The sequence below is a fragment of the Genypterus blacodes genome, unplaced genomic scaffold (genome assembly GCF_046128005.1).
Source record: "Genypterus blacodes isolate CSIRO-AG114 ecotype Tasmania unplaced genomic scaffold, CSIRO-AGI_Gbla_v1 ptg000021l_1, whole genome shotgun sequence".
Lineage (NCBI taxonomy): Eukaryota > Metazoa > Chordata > Actinopteri > Ophidiiformes > Ophidiidae > Genypterus > Genypterus blacodes.
Window position 1 is genome coordinate 3,084,178 of NW_027466834.1, and position 17,811 is coordinate 3,101,988.

The 17,811-nt window shown below is 42.7% G+C and overlaps 1 protein-coding gene across 1 annotated transcript in view; it reads left to right on the forward strand.

Moving 5' to 3' along the window:
* znf423 (zinc finger protein 423) overlaps window positions 1-17,811 on the forward strand; it is a 118,530-nt gene that overhangs the window by 1,059 nt on the left and 99,660 nt on the right. The window contains exon 2 of the mRNA XM_076142616.1: window positions 16,486-16,548. Within this exon, the coding sequence (XP_075998731.1) occupies window positions 16,486-16,548 (63 nt within the window). The remainder of the gene's footprint in view (window positions 1-16,485; window positions 16,549-17,811) is intronic.

The window sequence follows — 17,811 nt, forward strand, 5'->3', positions numbered from 1 at the left end:
TTTATCTAAAGTCAATTTATAATCAACCTTTACACAATAAACAATTTTAATACAAATTAAATTCCCCTGATGCTGGAAGTGCATTACTGAACACAGACATGCATTTCACCTGAAAATCACAACCTATTTTTACTGAATGAACTTGTAAGACAAGTTCCAGCCTGCCAACCACTTTTTTTTTTTTTTTTTTTAAAGATGCCACTCTAGGTTAGAGTTTATAGACTCACTTTAAACAAATCAATACGTTTTTGTTATCATATTTGTATCCGTTATGATATTTGATACATGAGGCCTCCATTTCCTCTTTGACTATCAGATGCTATTTATTGCAATGTAAGGGTGAGTGGGCATCATGCATGAGGGCATGTGGTGGCCTTGGCCTCCATGTTTCCTTTATGGAACCCAGATGGGCAATGGGATAGGCTGACCATGTGGTCCTCAAAACTACTGCCTCCCCTCCCCCATTTCCTCCACTGTATGCTTCTCCTCTTTCTGTGATTAAGCTGGAAAGCAAATAGATTTTTTTTGACAATGATTAATATTGTTTATATAAGATTGATTTGCCATAACAGTTCTCATCTGAGTATTTCAGATTTTCCCACAGGTTTATCAGAGTTTGGGGGTTTCTTTGAACATGCCATGGAGGCAGTACAGGCAGGATGTGTTATTGTTTCAGTTAGAGTAATAGTTGTTTTCCATCGAGGCGGATAAGGCAGGTACATATGAACAGGATTGTTGTAGTGAAAACAATGAATAAAAAAAAAAAAAAAAAGTGGTAATGTTGAACCTCACCTAGCACTTTAACTTGATACATAAAGTGTGTCCATACTTATACACACACAAGAAATTTGACAAGAAAGTAAAAGCTCTCTGTGCAGTTTCTGTGGATGGAAAAAGCCTTTGGCGCTGATCACGATACCCTGATGCATTAAATGGACACTGGATTCATCAGGTGGAAATTTGTCAGGCACTGAAAAAGATTCAGAGAAATATAACTATATTTACCATACTTCTGCCTGGATATGAACCAAATAAATCATCCCAGATAAGGGACCAACATGCATACCTCATACTTGTGTGGTGTTGATCTAAAATCGCTTGACCTCTGCGACACAATATGTACCCACCACTGCTTCACATATCGCCCGTCTCTCTCCACTGGACACTCTTATGTATCAACCGCAGCCAGGTGTCACAGAAATAAACCCTAATAAATATCTATCTATGTATGTACACAAACTGATTAATTGGTGTACTGCAAATACTTCTTGACCTTGAAACAATTATTTAACGACCCTGTAAACTGTAGATAATTTTGGATTTTTCGGAGCTCCTGTGCACATTGTCATTTCCTTCATTCTGTGTCATTAGCGACTACACTTCTTTAATCCTGCCGACACTAATATAGCTTTAAATGTTCGTCTGTCAGGGCCAAACGGAAAGAAAGCAATACACTGACACTGATAGCTTTGTTAAAATGAACAAGGTGGTTGCTGGCCAAGGGTTTTTGACAAGAAACAAGGGTTAGATATTAGACTGTGTCCAGAAGGTCTTATTCAGTTATTTCCATGATCTTTTTAGACATTTTTCGTGCCGCAAAATGTCAAAGAAATAAATGAATTAAATGCCCATCTAAAATTTTCAAAGCTGAAACCATTGTGGTGAAATAGGTTTGCTGTTGTGTTTTGCATTTTTTCCCGACAGATAATTACTTAATTGATTAAAATTGTCATCAGCAATTGTTTTTCTCTTGATAAACTAATAATTACACAGTTTTACATGTAGTTCTCCTTGGCGAACACATATCAACTGGCTCTCTATTTTAGACCCTGTATCTCTTAAGATGTGGTTAAGTGTGGTTGTGATTGCCCCCTGCTGTGGTGATGTTGATGCTCAGTGAGCAAACCAGCTGCTTTGGCCCAGCGACTCTGTCTTGTGCTGCTCTGTCGCTGCCCTGTTAGTGTTTGTGTGTATGTGCTCACGCTTGCAGGATATACATGCTTGTATTTGCGCTTGCATGAATCATGGGCATGCGTGCTTCGTGTGTCTCTGTGCCTAAGTGTGTGTCAGTGAGGCAGCCTGGTCTCAGCAGCCTGGATAAACAGAGCTTAGCTTTAGTCAGGCAGCCAAGTGAAGCAGAGCGAGGCGAAGCTGAGGCGAACTACCATCATTGTGTGTATGTGTGCGTTTGAATGTGTGTGTGTTTGTGCAGCAGAGGCACCACAGCCCTTAGTCAAGCTTGGTAAGTGCATTGTGTTTTTTTTGCGTGTGTGTTTGTGTACGTGTGTTGCTATCTCGCCTCTACACCTTGCCCCACAGACACCTTGGCAAGACCAGGTATTAGGGGAAGATGGAGCGAGGTATGGAGATGGAAGGGGTATGGGGAGTGAAGGGTAAAGGGTAAACAGAGGAGATATTGTTTGGGCAGTGGAGTGGCACACAGCAGGAGAGCGGGCAGGGGGGAGGCAGGGATGCAGGCCAGGACGAGGTGAGCACCGTCGGGGGATTATCTGTGTTTTCATGTTCTTCTGTCTTTCACCTGCTCACCCAACTTTGACTGGCCGGCTGGCTGGCTGGCTTAATGACTTATTGGCAGGCCAGGTATGCCCAAACAAAAACAAAAGAGCACAAAGCCCCACTTCACCCTTGCTCTGTTGTAGATTTGACCTGACTCATCTTTGTCACGGCCTAAATTATGCGATGTCACTTTTCTTTTGCAAAGTGAAACTGTTAAGGGAGACATGGACATGGTGATATTATTGCATATGATCCATGTGTTCATTCATGTGTTTCTGATGAAACGTCAATTTAGTTTAATTAAATGTAGTGCTACCGTTCCTGTGATGTGAGGAGTAATCATCTTATTAGTCTTGTGTGTTCCACCTCCAAGTTTCTCCGATAGATTTCCTCAACCAGTCCAGCCTTTACAGTGATTAGACCTTGTTAACAGTGAGGGGACTCTATTAATTGCAGTGGGCTAATTGAACATGGACTAATGGTGTGATGATGGGCCATATAACTAGCTGAGGGGGTGAGAGAAAAGGAGGGGTGAGAAGGAGGAAATGGAAAGAGCGCAGCTTCTTATCAAAATATTATTTCAGTGGATTAATCCGTTTTTAATGTGTGTCTTTAGTGAGGCGAGGCAGCAAAGCTCTACTTCTCTGTCTGCTCTGACAGCCGCGCTATTCTATCGCTCTCTCTTTATCTTTCTCTCTTGCTCTCTCTCAGCTCTTGGCCCCTTGAGTCTTTCATGCATTATGTAGTGATGATTATTACTTAATTACACATTAATAAATCCGCTTCATTTGCAGGACATTAAGCGGGAGTTGAGTGCACATGACACGGGAGTGAGATAGAGGCGGGCACGGAGGATTAGGGAAAAATAGGGTGCGTTTACTTTTTCCACATTTTTATAGTTTAGAGTGTTGTTTACAGTCAGTGGAGCCAAATGAGCCCTTTGACCCAGAGGAGAAGAGGGGTTGCTGGGTCTGCTGTTGGAGCGTGTTGAGCCGAGATCTTCTGGGCTAATGGCATCATTTCCACTCAATATCCTCCTTTCTCCATCTTTCTCTCTCTCTCTCTGTCTGTCACTTGCTTCTCAAAAGTAATTGGCAGCCACCACTGTTTGTTCCATTATTAATAGAACTTGCTTTTCCTTTTCAATATAACATATTTAAAATAATAAAACAATTAAAAACTTCCTGGACAAAATTATTGACACCCGTTAGAAGTGATAAGCAGTTGAAGTGATAAACAGTTGAAGTGATTAGAAGTGTTAAACTGTTGCTAAGGTCCATTGGACTGTAGCCAACCTCCATGGATGTGGTTGTACAAGTTAAATTGACCCTAGAGTGAGCAGAAGGATAGCTTGAACAACAGCCCAACACACTCTCTGCCACTGTTGTGTGACAGTCAGAATGTGAATCGTGCTGCTGTGTGACATCAGCATTTTCGAAAAGCTCCAGGTTCCCTGTCCAGTCCACACTAACACGATACGAGATACGATATAAACCAATATGGGCGGCTGATCGGTCTGGGTGGCGCTCTGGACGCTCATTCTCCTGCAGTGAGACGGAGAAGTATCGCCTCATTCATTTACCTGAGGCCGTACTTATTCATATTGCTCCTCTTCCGGTCCCAACCCCCCATTTGTATTATTGTTTAAAATATGTTACATTGAAACTCAGAAGCAGTGTCACTTCTATATGGAATAATGAAAGATGGAAGGTATTTACTTTTGTCAGTTTAAACTTATTGTATAGAATTTAAAAAAAAAAAAAACTTTCTTTATTGGAACGGTACCACAGTTTGCCATATATATATATATATATATATATATATATATATATATATATATATATATATATATATATATATTAGTCTTGTCACAGTTCCTTCTAAAGATGGGGCCCATGTACTTGGGTCCTTTAGAGGCCTTGACGGCTTTGCTGAGCTTGCATATTCTCCCAGATGAGACGGTCTAGCCTAAAGAAACCAAAACGGATGCCGTTTGCTCATCAACTCGAAAACCCAGTAGGCTTCAAGCTTTTCTAAATTCCCTTTTTCATGTACAGTATTGTTGCCATGTTCCAAATTCCAAATGTAACCTGACCTTGAAAGTCCTGAAAGACGCCAATAAATAAAGTAAAATGAAATGGTTGTCAAAGTAGTAAACACAAATGTTTGTGGCACGTTTCACTGGCAAAGCAATTTAGCAGAACAACGGTAAACAAAGATATAGATTACTTTGGGTTTCATCTTATATATTCTGGCAGTGTGCCTACACACAAACATGGGAGGTTAAAATTCCATAACTTCAATAATCCATATAACTTCCATCCACCCAGGTTTGTTTTGGAGTCTGTTTTGTTTTGTGCCCTCTACAAACCAAAAATTGCTGAACACAGCTTTAAATTATCTTTCATGCAGTATTTCCCTTACACCCCATATGTTCTGTGCCCATAATTTGTTTAGGTGCAATCCCCTGCAGCGATGACATTTCGTCAACCTCGCCTCATCCCACCATCTCACAACAGCATTGGTATTTTTCAGAGGGATTTCTGGGAGAGCTGTGTGTTCCCTGAGTCTGTTTGTGTATAGTACAGTTAATCCCACTTTTCTCTTCCCCTTTCCCTCTCTCTCTCCTGACTCTGATTCTCTCCCTCTCTCCCTCTCCCTCCCCATCTGGCTTTGCCATTAGAGTAGTTTTTACTTTAGCCCTTTGGCAGAGCTCATAGACTTTCACAGGGCAACTGGCTCGTATAAGACTCAAAGCCACTACACATGTGGCTTGGATTACCCAAAATCTACAGAGTGTACGTCTTTGCAGTCTTATCTGAGTGTTTAATGTACACTGTACAGTATGTAAGCAGTTATGCATACAGTGTATACCTTTTTTTGTTTTTTATTATGCGTGAAAAAAATACTGCCTAGGTAATTGTTCCTGTTCATAGATCTATAAATGGACCTCACACTGGTGTAATCAGTGTATGCTCAGCGCCATTGAGTTACTTCTCTATAAAAGCATGTATTGGTTTTGTATTGAAGCCTGCTAAACCATTACAGAGCTTTGTTAGAAATTCCATTGACTCCTCAGCAGGGGTGGATTTAAGTTTTCTTTGTAGTTGTTTTTTTTTCTTTTAATGGGACAAAACAAGTTAAAGTAATTGGTGATTGGTGGAGCCCAGCAGCATTACGCGTTGAATATAATGGGACTCATATTGGGTTGCACTCAATTAGAACCAATTTACTGCACTCTTGAAGGCTCAGTAGTAAAGAGAATAGAGTGTAGTTCAACTTATACTGTTGTCTTTGGCTGGTAAAGTCTGAAATGAACCGCAGGCATTTCACCACAGACTTGCATCGGACCACCGAAAGGGAAGTTTCTGATCTTATGTCATTTCTTTGTATGATATCTGAATGAGTTCTACTTCTGTCTTTTCTGTGCCCAACATCTATTCATGAATGTTGTGCGTTTTCAATAATTGTGAAACGAGCCATGCTTTAGTGGCATGTTTAAGTTGGTGTGGATGCATTTTTGTCACCAACATAAGCGGTGCAGACTTGGGCGTCTTTCAAACAATAGAAGAGAAAGCATCTTCTGTTTTGGTTTTTATTGTTGATGTGCGTGCGTGCGTGCGTGCGTGCGTGCGTCTTTGTTTGTGTGTGTTTGTGGGTGCGCCTAAACTCATCTGTGTGACTAAAAAGGCTGAACTCCCTCAGTAAGGTCGGTGTATGCCAGTGACAACTCCTTATCAGCAGCCGGCCTGGTGTGTGTGTGTGTGTGTTTACGTGCATGTCTGGATGTGTGAGAACAGGGCATCGCAGGCCAGGCCTGTGCCTTTGTAGTGGCTTAGCTAGCCTCGTTTATCGGCTAGAAACTCACTGGACCATAACTCACACCCACCCCTCAGGAGACACACGTACACACATGCACGCGCGAGAGAACACACACGTGCACATGCCCACAGCCTTATGAAGACGGTGCTGGTGTGACTGTGCATGTAACAACCCTCCCTATAGTGTGTGTAGTTTGGGGTATTTGATGAAAAACAGCAACACGTCCTGGTTTGAGCTGATTGGCTTTGTCCAAACACAAACGGATAGATTGTACACAAAACAAATCAAGGCAACTCTTACATCAAGTGTCGCATAATATTACAGAATAGAGAATATGACTAGATAAAATGTATAGATATTTAAAAAGAGATGTGAGAAACTACAGTTCAAGTTCTCCGATTGAAATGAAAATGTCTTTACTTCTTCCCTACAGTGTGTCGAATCACAACTCCTCTCTCTTCACCTCCTATATTTCCAATTTTCTTGTTCTTCTTAACTCATTCCTTTCTCTCCCTGAACTCCTCCTCCTAACAATCACTCCCCCTCTCCCTCCTTTCCTCCATCCCATTCTGTACATTAAACATTAGTGGTGGGGCAATTAGCAGTGCCCCTCAGCACACCTGGCTGATGCATAATATATTTATTACACCCGCCCTCCCTCTCTGGCACACACACACACACACACACACACACACACACACACACACACACACACACACACACACACACACACAGACACAGACACAGACACACACACACACAGTCTGGCTCTTCCTCTGCTTTCATCTTTCGGACCACAATGCATGCAACATATGAAAGAGTGGCTTTTTGGAGGTGTGTGTTTGTGAGTGAATGTGTGTGTGTGTGTGTAAGGAATATAATAGCGTTATTCCTACTTGTCTGACCCAGAAAGACCCCTGGGTTTGACCTCCGGTCAAAAGTCATCAGGTTAGTCCGGTCTTCAGATAGAAAAGTTGGACTTGAAAATCTTTGGTACATCCTGCGGGTATGTGTGTGTGTGAGGGCAGAGGAGTCGAGGAGCAGTTTAGTTTGTTTCGCAAAGTGAAGTTGGATGAAATGAAGCAGCGAGCAGGCCATAGATTATAGATGTTTTGCACAATTTTGTAGTTTTGGGTCATTTTGTACCAGTGAAAAATCTTCTGCTTGTCATACTTTTTCATGCAATGGCAGAACTAATAAACACATTTGATTTCAGTGACGATATCATTACGGAACTTTATTTTATATAACGCTATCAGTGGGTAGAGATGGCAGTGATTAAAATTGGAAAATGCATTTGAAGTGGAAAGTGTGTGTGTGTGTGTGTGTGTGGCTTTTTGAGCTGTGGGTTCGCGGTGATCCACAATTCTCTTTGCACAACTGTGCTGAGCCGAAAAAATAGATCTTTCTAAACTGAACCAAATTGCAAAGGAGCGCGGCAGTTATTTTATTGTTACTTTTGTTGTCATCTTGCAGTCAGTATTTTTGAGACCCCCTGTTATTTCTGCTCAATTCAGACGGATGATTTACTTTTAAATTAGATCTCAGATTAAAACTGGAGGTGTTGGAACATAAGTAACTATCAGTAAACTTTCATACACTTTAAGTCTTTGATTGTATTTTGATTAAGGCATTACATACTTTTATGTTAGGTCATCTTAACACCACAGTTCTTTTATCAATATATGCTTACTCGGAATAACAGATCTATGTTATGTGCTTATGTGTGTTATAATTGGAGTAAACCTCCTCCACATGTGCTTACCTGCGGTGCTTCTCATATTCTGATTATGTAATGCATCATGTATATATGGAGAACATTGAAATAGCCTCAATATCATTTTATTAGCATTTTGAATTTGCCTTAATTGCAGTCCAAAACTGGCAGTAACTGTGTATATTCCTGTGGTACAGACTTTCCTGTCTGAGTACGACAAGCAGCTGAGGCCCCAGAAGTCTTTTTCCCTCAGTTTAACTTCATTCATCCAGCCATTTAATCTTCCAACTAATGTCTACTTTGTGTAAGCAGCTTTCAACACTCACACACGCACACAAAGCCTTAGACATCTCCACATCCTCCATATCCTCTGAGCGTGGAATCTTGGACAGAACAAGCTGCTTGTATTGTGTTCTCCTTTCTTGCGGGACACTCTGCCTGGCCTTTGTAGTGCCCCCGACTGCAGGCCGACCAATGGTTCCATTTAGCGCTCAGACTCCTCAGTTAGTTTCTCAAACTCCTTTTCATTTACTTCCCGGTCGGAAAGGCAACGGCACCCTGCTGTGAGACGGACAATGGAGAAGAGGAGAGAGACTCGCAGAGGGAGAAACTAGACACCATCCCTGTCTCTGCCATCGTCTTTACACAGGAGTAGAGATTATGACCACTAGCAATTGTGAATTTAAAAAAAGCTAAAATGTCTTCAATAATCAGTCGTATTTTTTTTTTTTTAGAAATGTTGTAATAGTAAACGTGAAGTGATGTGCTCAGTGCAGACCTTTTGTCTGTGTGTGTGTGTGTGTGTGTGTGTGAGAGACTTTTAAAAATACAGAAGTACTGTGTGCCTCGGACTCATAGTTGCTAAGCAGCCTGGGGACTAACACACCCTTTCCACTCTCCTCTTCACTCTCCTCTGGCTACCTGTGTGTGCCACTTCTATTCACTTGGAAGAGTTGCACTATGAGCATTATTGGTCAAAGTGAGTCTTTTCATAAATTGAACACAATTCTGTTGCCAAGCAATTTTAACAATGCAATGCTAGAATTACTGTTGTTGCCAAGCAACATTAATGCATAGATCAGGAAACATTGTAGCAGCATCATGGTATTTAGTTTCTAAACCATAAGGCAAACCTGCACTTTTTCCTTTAAAAAGATAAATACGCAGTTGATCTAAAGCTCATCTCTTGACGTCACTTTTAATATGGTTGACACAATTGGGCTTGCTGGTACTCCAACTGCATACACACATACACACACTCTGTGTATGTTTCTCTTGTTACTCCCAGACGGAGCATGACACGCAAGTTAATCTGTGCGCCAGCAATGCAACATGACACAAAGCTATCTTGCTCTCTCTCTCTTGCTTTCCCTTTCTGTGTGTGTGTGTGTGTGTGTGTGTGTGCGTGTGTATATGCACGCACCATTGCAATGCTATGCCTCATCATTCTTACCTGTTCTTGACAACATTTGATAGTGCATACATATTTGGCTAAGAAGTTTTTTTCACTACTAATGGTGAACTTGGCACCTCTGTTTGAGGAGTGTGTGTCCCAGTCTGTGATGGTGAGTAGAGGCCAATGGGGGAACTTCTAGTTCAGTTATTTCTGGAACCGTCCCCAGAGTCAAGATACGCAGGAGGAATGCTTTCCCTCTCCTCCTTCTGTTCTCTCTTTTTCTTCTCTCTGTCCTACTCTCTGTCCTCCTTAACCTCTCATCCTTCTTCTCGCCAGTCCCTTTCAGCCTCACCTCCCTCTCTCTCCCACTTCCTCTTCTCATTTTCTCATCATTCTCTATCCTCTTCATTCCTTTCCACCGCACACTTGCTGTCCTTTTCTCTCCTCTTTGCATCTTCGTTGCTATCGATTCCACTTCCTGCCGCCCCCTCCTTCTGACAGACAGAAAAACAAATGTCAGATCAGAGAGGCTCTTTAATCTCAAGCTGTGTTGTTTGGCCCTGAACATCAACCCTGTGCTCGTCTGTGTGAAAATGAGTGTGCTTTCTGAGTGTTGGGAGAGGTGGATTTGTTGTCAGATGATAAGCAGCTCTTGGCATTATTTGCTTGTGTGTATTCTGGGTATGTGTTCTGTTTTTGCAGATGGATTACTTTGTGCACATTTGCGTCTACTGTTGATGTTTGTGTGTGTGTGTGTGTGTGTGTTCTTGGTAGATTAACTGCAAAGGTAGCAATACAACAGTGAAGAGGAGGGTAGAGAAAACAAACACCAGTGTGTCCTCAGGTTTCCTCAGGAATGAAGACGTGCACACACACATACACCCACACTGCCTATGCTTGTGTTTAATTCATTTTCTCTCTCAGTGCTTCAAGTCAACCAGTCTTTCATCTGTGATTTTCTGAACCCTTTGGGATGTTGTGTGTGTGTGTAATACCAAATAAAGTTGCACAGCAACTCAGGTGGACAGTGCAGTGTGGTTCAAAACCACAGTGACCTCCAGATATACAGAAAGAAACAAAAAAGAAGATGGAATTAAGATTCAAATGAGAGAAAGAGGGACACATGGTGAATCAGTGCACAGAGGGAAGAGTGCCATGACAAATCTAGCAAGGAATAAATAATGGTAATGGAACTGCAAAAGGTGAGAAAACAAAAACAGACGCTAGCAACAATCGGGATGAAACAAGGAGAGAAAGAGATTCAAAAGAGAGAAGAGAGGCGAAAGAGAGTGAGGCACAAAGGGAAAGATAGAGGGCGATGGAGCTTGTCCGCCAGGCTTTGTGTTCTTTTTTTCTGCTATCCATCTAAGCCCTCTGCTACGTCTATCCCTTTGCACACACACTCGCAAACAAAAGCACACATGCACACACTCGTGCCTTCCCAAACCCCTGAGTAGCCTGGTGTTTCTGGCCAGTGGCTCAGTGCTTGGTGTGTGTGTGTGTGTGTGTGTTTGCATGTGTGTATGTGTTTATGTATTTTAAGGCTGTTTTGTTCAGAATGCAGGCAAGCAGAGAGAGCGGTTTTACTGCTGATAAAAGTATTTGGTTAATCAGCTTCTGCCCCTGTCCCCTGACTAGACTGTGTGTGTGTGTGTGTGTGTGTGTGTGTGTGTGTGTGTGTGTGTGTGTGTGTGTGTGTGTGTGTGTGTGTGTGTGTGTGTGTGTGTGTGTGTGTGTGTGTGTGTGTGTGTGTGTGTGTGTGTGTGTGTGTGTGGACAGCACATTGATGTTCGGGGGGCTCCCAGGGGCTGGGCTGGTGATGGAGATTGGCATCAGCCCTCAGCCAGTAGTGTCACAGTCATTCCTGAGGGACAAGGAGGGCAGCCAATGAGAGAGTTCCTCTGGATCTAAGTGAAGGGTTGTGGGGGGGTTGGTGGGGGGGGGGGGGGGTCTAGGAAGTGGGCTTGAGAGGGGAAATAAGAGAGGGAGTAGACACAAAGGGAGGGAGCTAGAAAAAGAAATATCCAGGATGAGGAAAGAGACAGATAAACACCCAGAGAGAGGCAGATGTCAATTACCCTCTTGACTTCTGTCCAGCACCAGTTGTCAATCAGCCGACACCCCCGGGAACAGGACCGGCCCACTTATTGGTTACACAGTCACACGTCCCGCCTCTCTGGGCCACTCGGCCAGCGCATGATTGGCCATGTGACCCGTTTGTCAAAGAGATCTTGGAACGCCAGAGCCTTGGGCTGCCTTGGGAATAAATGGCCCTGATACTGCGTGTGTATGCATATGTTGTTTGAGGCGGAGAAAAGACAAAGGGTTTTGTTATTGAGGCTATAACCGCGTTCATGGAAAAGAAAGGGAGATGAAGATGAGAGGGTGAGGAAGCTGAGGGGAAATGCCAAGGGACATGTGGAAGCGTGATAGATATCTGAGGCAAAGGAGGACAGGAGATAAATGGGAACACAACACACACAATGTGGGAACAAAGCAGAGAGAGTGAGCAGTGATCGAGGGTTAAACACTGGAAAGGTGGAGGATGAGAGCCACTAGTGAGGTTAAAGGTGACGAACAAGGGGAAGCAGAAGGAGTAAGGACAGAGATGGAGTGGATGATGGGAGAGAAAGGAGGCCTTAGAATGCAGAGAGGCAGATGGACCGACGTATTGCTTTGCAGTAGTGTGGATGTGTTTGTGGGTGTGCTTGTGCGTACATGAGTGATTAATGACAACTGTGTAAATATTTGTTAATGATAACATCATGATATAGAGTCAGAACTATGTTTTGTTTCCTCTGTTCCACTTAGGCCTGATTGTCTTGCTCTCTTCTCTTCTCTTCTCGTCTCTTCTCTTCTCTTCTCTTCTACGGGCTGTGTGTTTTCATTTTTCTGTAACAAATACCCCCCCGGCCACACTAAACAATGTTGATGATGACAAATGATGACATAACTTCGTAGACACAGGGTGGATCTGCATAGCGTGTTTTCCCCCCTGCTTTCCTGGGTTGTCACATGTATATACAGTATGCCAGTGTAGCCTATCACACACAGCATACTCCTGCATATTCAGATTTCTGCTTTCATATTCAGAGTCTTTTGCCTGCCAGTATTCTTCTTCCATTTCCTCCTTTTAAAAACTCATACTCTCATATGTGTAAGCACGCTCAGGCCTTTACGCACCGCTTGTTCCCCATCCCCCTCCCCGGACCCCCTGTTGTGTGCAGGGTTCACAGTAACGGTGTGTGTGTCTCTGAGGGGGGACGCAGGGAGGATATGAGAATCTAAATAAAGCTATGTGTGCTTGGCTAATGAAACGCACTGTATTCCCCACAGTCTCATCAGGAAAAATGGACTCTTATCAGAGGAAGAGCTACCAGTGCATCTAGGTCTTTTTAACAACCCAAACTATTCCTAACTACCCAACTCCCCACCAAAACATGGTTCTATCAATATTTTACATCTGGTTTCTCTGGGGAAAGTTACCGTCAAAGGATATATGTAAAAAGATTGGGAAAGCCTGGTTTGTTCAAGAGCAAGTATACAACGGGAAACATTACATGTCTGAATCAGAATGTCTGTACTGGAATGATTGGAGCAAGCGTCTGTCTTCATTGTAGATGCTCCTTTCTTAAAGTCACACCTAAAGCAAGATTCCCTGGGTGCAGCAGGCCCTGTTTGCAATGAGAGTCTATTTTGGTATAGTGTCATTTAGGTGTAATGTAATAATTAGTAATATGTGTCTTGAAAGTGTAAATTATAAACACTCCAATCTAAGGAATGTTTTTATTTGCGTTTATCTCAAATTTGGTTTATTCGGTCCCTTTGCTACTTGTCCAACGGAAAGGTTGTGTGGAGCTTTTGGTAATAAAATAACGAATAATAACTAGTTTAAATTTTTAATTTACACTTCTTTGTTTAAAGAAATTATCGTGAATACATTTTGCATTCCCAACTTTTCAGTAATGCTTTTTTGAGCAGTTTTGAGGTAATCAAATAAAAGTATGCATTGATAAGCAATGACAAAAGCTCTGCTGTACATTTCAATTCATTTATATTCCAACCTCTCATTTAGTTGTGGCCCTACATAGGAACAGGCCAGATACATAATGCATTAACCCTAACAGACAGTTTGCAGTGGCACTGCTTCTGTCAGTTACAGGCTCAAAGCCTCAGTGCGGCCCCTTAGTAAATATGGAAAAGTACTAATTGACTCATTTGTGCCCACAAAATGGCTGCAAATTTTTGGGTGAATTAATCAAACGGGTTTTCCCACTGACAGCTCTGCAGTATCTAATCCTTTAATCCTGTAACTTGGATACTGCCACCTGTCAAACATCTCCATCTCAAAAATGAGACCTCAAACTGTAAAATTAGTTTAGTAAAATAAAAGCCTACCCTGAGACGGAAAGCTGTAAGTATTTTCTGCGTTGAGTACGTGGTTTAATTGTGAAGGAGTATACTGTAGGTGTTTAGATGAAAACACAGTTTTACTATTCTAATGGAGGTATTTTGTAATTCTGGTTATCAAGAAATATGTGTTGGCTTAGACTGACTTTTCTCCTCTCTGCTGTGTTTGGCAGACAGGTCAGTCATAGTGTGAGGTCTCTATCTGTGCTGAGTTCTGTTCAGACAGACCAAAGGCTTCAGCAGTCACAAGTCCAAAGTGTGTGTGTGTGTGTGTGTGTGTGTGTGTGTGTGTGTGTGTGTGTGTGTGTGTGTGTGTGTGTGTGTGTGTGTGTGTGTGTGTGTGTGTGTGTGTGTGTGTGTGTGTGTGTGTGTGTGTGTGTGTGTGTGTGTGTGTGTGTGTGTGTGTGTGTGTGTGTGTGTGTGAGTTTCTTATCCAGGTATTGATTAGTCCATTAGAAGTAGAGAGATATGCACAGGGTTAATTCCACCAGTACAACAGAAGCGCTCAGCTTTTTATTGCAGACACTGTTCTTGGTTAATTATTTAGACTGGCATTTTTTAAATAGACTTCCAGGACTTGTTGAAGTTCTTAAACCCGAGCTTAACATGGGTTTTATACATAACCAAAACTTCAGCACTTTGGATGAATTGGTAAGTAAAAGCACTACTTCTGTTGGAAAAAGAAACTTGGATGGAATTCATGTTTACCAGCTATTCTTTGAGATGTCTGATGCACCACACTACACTGGGCTGCTCTTTCCTGCCAATGAGCCGAGGCACAGAGAAAATAAACTTAAGGTGGTTTACTTAAGATTTTCGGCTGAGCTTCATCATCTCTGTGGTAGTATGCTAGTGTGGGCGTGTTAGACCCTGAAGCACCTCGCCATCTGTGTGTCTGTGAGTGCGAGTGTCTATGCATATGTGTGCGAGAGAAAAAAGGGGGAGAGAGACAACGCTCCCCGGTGTGTACAGTGCCTGTAGGTTATGGGAGGAGAAACACTTTGCATTGGAAAAGCAAAGCAGTTGGATTTGCAGTGAATCAGGATATGTGTGGAACAACTGCTCTGAGGTGTTGATTTTACTGCTTTTGGTTTAGGGTCCATTTCTGCTTTAATAGTTGAGCAGTTGCTAATTGGGGTAGTAGCACTATTGTAGTTCTTTAAATATGGTGTCTGTAATGATTTTATCTCTTAACACCTCAAGCGCTGGTAGCGATTCTGTATTATGATCAAGGACAACATTGTAACCAAAAACGTTAATTATACCTTTATCATGCTGTATTATGCAAAGTTTGTTTTTGCCCTAATAGGCTAATTAGTCTTAAATCACCAATTATTTGTCTAAAAATGTCTGAGTGTCTCTGTACCTCATTCCTTTCTTGTGTATCTTCATCATATCACCTGTGAATGCTGTTGAACCCTCCCTATTAAGCTTTGAGGGCTGGGTATCTTACTCTTGCAGTGTAACTTGATATGGGTCATTCACATCAAGGAATTCAACTGTAGTCACGTAGGAAGTGACTGTTCCAGCTTTTGGAAGTGGAAGCTTTAACCGAAACATTCTCAGTATTACATCAGCAAACCTAAACGTTAATGCGCTGGGGGCATCACGACTCGCTTCCCCTCATAAGCTGGTTAAGCAGCGTCATAGATGGATGGTGGATGATGAAACGCTGTTAATTCCATTCATGTTCATGTCTTGCTCTGCAGTACGAGAGTTTGCTTTGAAGGGATTTAGCAGACCACCACAGCAACCGCCCCGTAATCATTGAGCAGATTTTTCCGCTCACACGTGTATGGGGTCCACACTGAAAATAGGGCCAAACAGAAAACTAGATACACCTCAACAATTTGTTTTTCTTTTCAAAGGAACACTTCACTGATTTATAACTTCTTGTTTTCATTCGTCCTTTTGGCTCAGCTTTGAATGTGCGGAAGGTATGCGTCCCGGGGGAGTCAACGAGCATATACAGGGAGGAGTATGAGTAGATGTGCGGAGACTCCGGGGGTTGGGTTCACTGGAAAGAGCAGGATGGGAGCTGGAGAGTTTGAGGGATCTGAAAGAGAGGTGAGCGAGGGAGAAGTGAGAAATGGTGTCGCGGGGAGGAGGTGTACAGGAAAACCCTATTGTGTTGTGGCTCCAGCCATTTCCTGTTTGTGTGCCAGCTGTACTTCCCTCCTTCCTGTTGTACCCAGGAAGTCAATGTCACATTCCAGCTCTGATCAGTGGTGTGTGTGTGTGTGTGTGTGTGTGTGTGTGTGTGTGTGTGTGTGTGTGTGTGTGTGTGTGTGTGTGTGTGTGTGTGTGTGTGTGTGTGTGTGTGTGTGTGTGTGTGTGTGTGTGTGTGTGTGTCTGAGGACCTTGCTTTTGTTATGGCATGTTTGTTTCTTCCTTTCGCTATTGTTAAAGGTGTAAACAGATTTAGAATTTTGTCTTTGTCAGTAACAGCCCTTATCTGCTCTGGCAGTGGTAATGCTGTTCATAATGGATGTCATAGTGATGCAGTGTCATAACTGTGGTGGTTTTAACAAAAAGGCTTTTGTCATTAATATTTGCTTTGTTGACATTCTGAGAACTAAATATCCTTATTTTTATTCCCCTTTCTCTCTCTCTCCCTCCACAGCGGTAGAAGAAGGGGGGTCTTCAGAGTGTGGGGGCACCTGGGACGAATCGACTGTCCAGACAGGTTAGCGCGCACACACACACACACACACACACACACACACACACACACACACACACACACACACACACACACACACACACAAATGGTAATATCAATTCCACATGGTTTATAATGGCAACTTCAGTGGGATATCGAGGGGAAAGGGGAGGATTGATGGATAAATCAATGGAGAGAACAATGGAGAGATGGAATGAACATGAAGGAATAAAGATGGTGTGATTGTGAAAGGAGAAATCATATGAGGGAAAAGAGATTTTAGAGGAGAAAGATGGAATTGGGGAAATGTGGAGATGCAGTTCACTATCTGGTCTCATGAGTGGGATGGAATGGAAAGAGGCGATAGGGAGGGAGGGAGAGAGGAATGGGTGGAGGAGAGGGGGAACAAGAGGGAGATTTGTGTGCTTTCTCACTGGCCTCTGGTCTGCTGAGATCCCGGGAGGAGGTTTGAGACGTTGTAGTGCTTTTCTTTTCTTTTCTTTCCTTCTTTTCTTTTTGTTATTTTCTTGGATTTTATTTCTTCCTTGTGGTTTCTCCCAACTAACTCTTTTCCACTCTTCTCATCTCTGTCTTCTCCTCATTTCTTCTTCTTCCTTCTGCTCCCTCCCTGACCCCCCATTTCCACCCTTGGATGAATGTATCCTCACTTGCCCTTTCACCCTAAATGGAAAGGGAGCAACTTTAACAACTTTAAAATAAAATACTATAGATTGTTTGTCTTGACAAGCAGAAGGCGATTATTGATTCACTGGACGTGTCTCTGCACAAACACATAAGACTTCCACAAAATAGGCTGTTCCGGACCCTTGAATTCATGTCTTGAGGCCATTTTTTATACTTAACTGTGAGGGTCCGCTTGGGGCGGCGTGACTTAATTTCGGGAGCTGGTTACATCAGTCGACAGCAGCTCATACACCTACAGAAAGTGTGCAGGTAGACGCGGAAAATAAGAAAAAAGGGAGAATCCTGCGATGTCGGTGTGCACGGTCTGCACTCCATGGCTCTCTGGCTTCATTAAACACCAGGTCCCGTTATGTTTCCCCTCTGTGCTCCGGTTCCCTCCCACAGTCCAAACACACGCAGGTTAGGTGAACTGGAAACTAAATTGCCCAAATGTGTGAATGAGTTTGAACACTCGTCAGACACTGATCCGTCAACTTCTGATCCGTCAGCTTCTGCCTGTGGTGATTTTGTGGGTGTCGTCTTGTACTGATTTCCATGCCCAAACTGTTTGGGGATATTGCTGATAAACACCTCAAGTAAGTA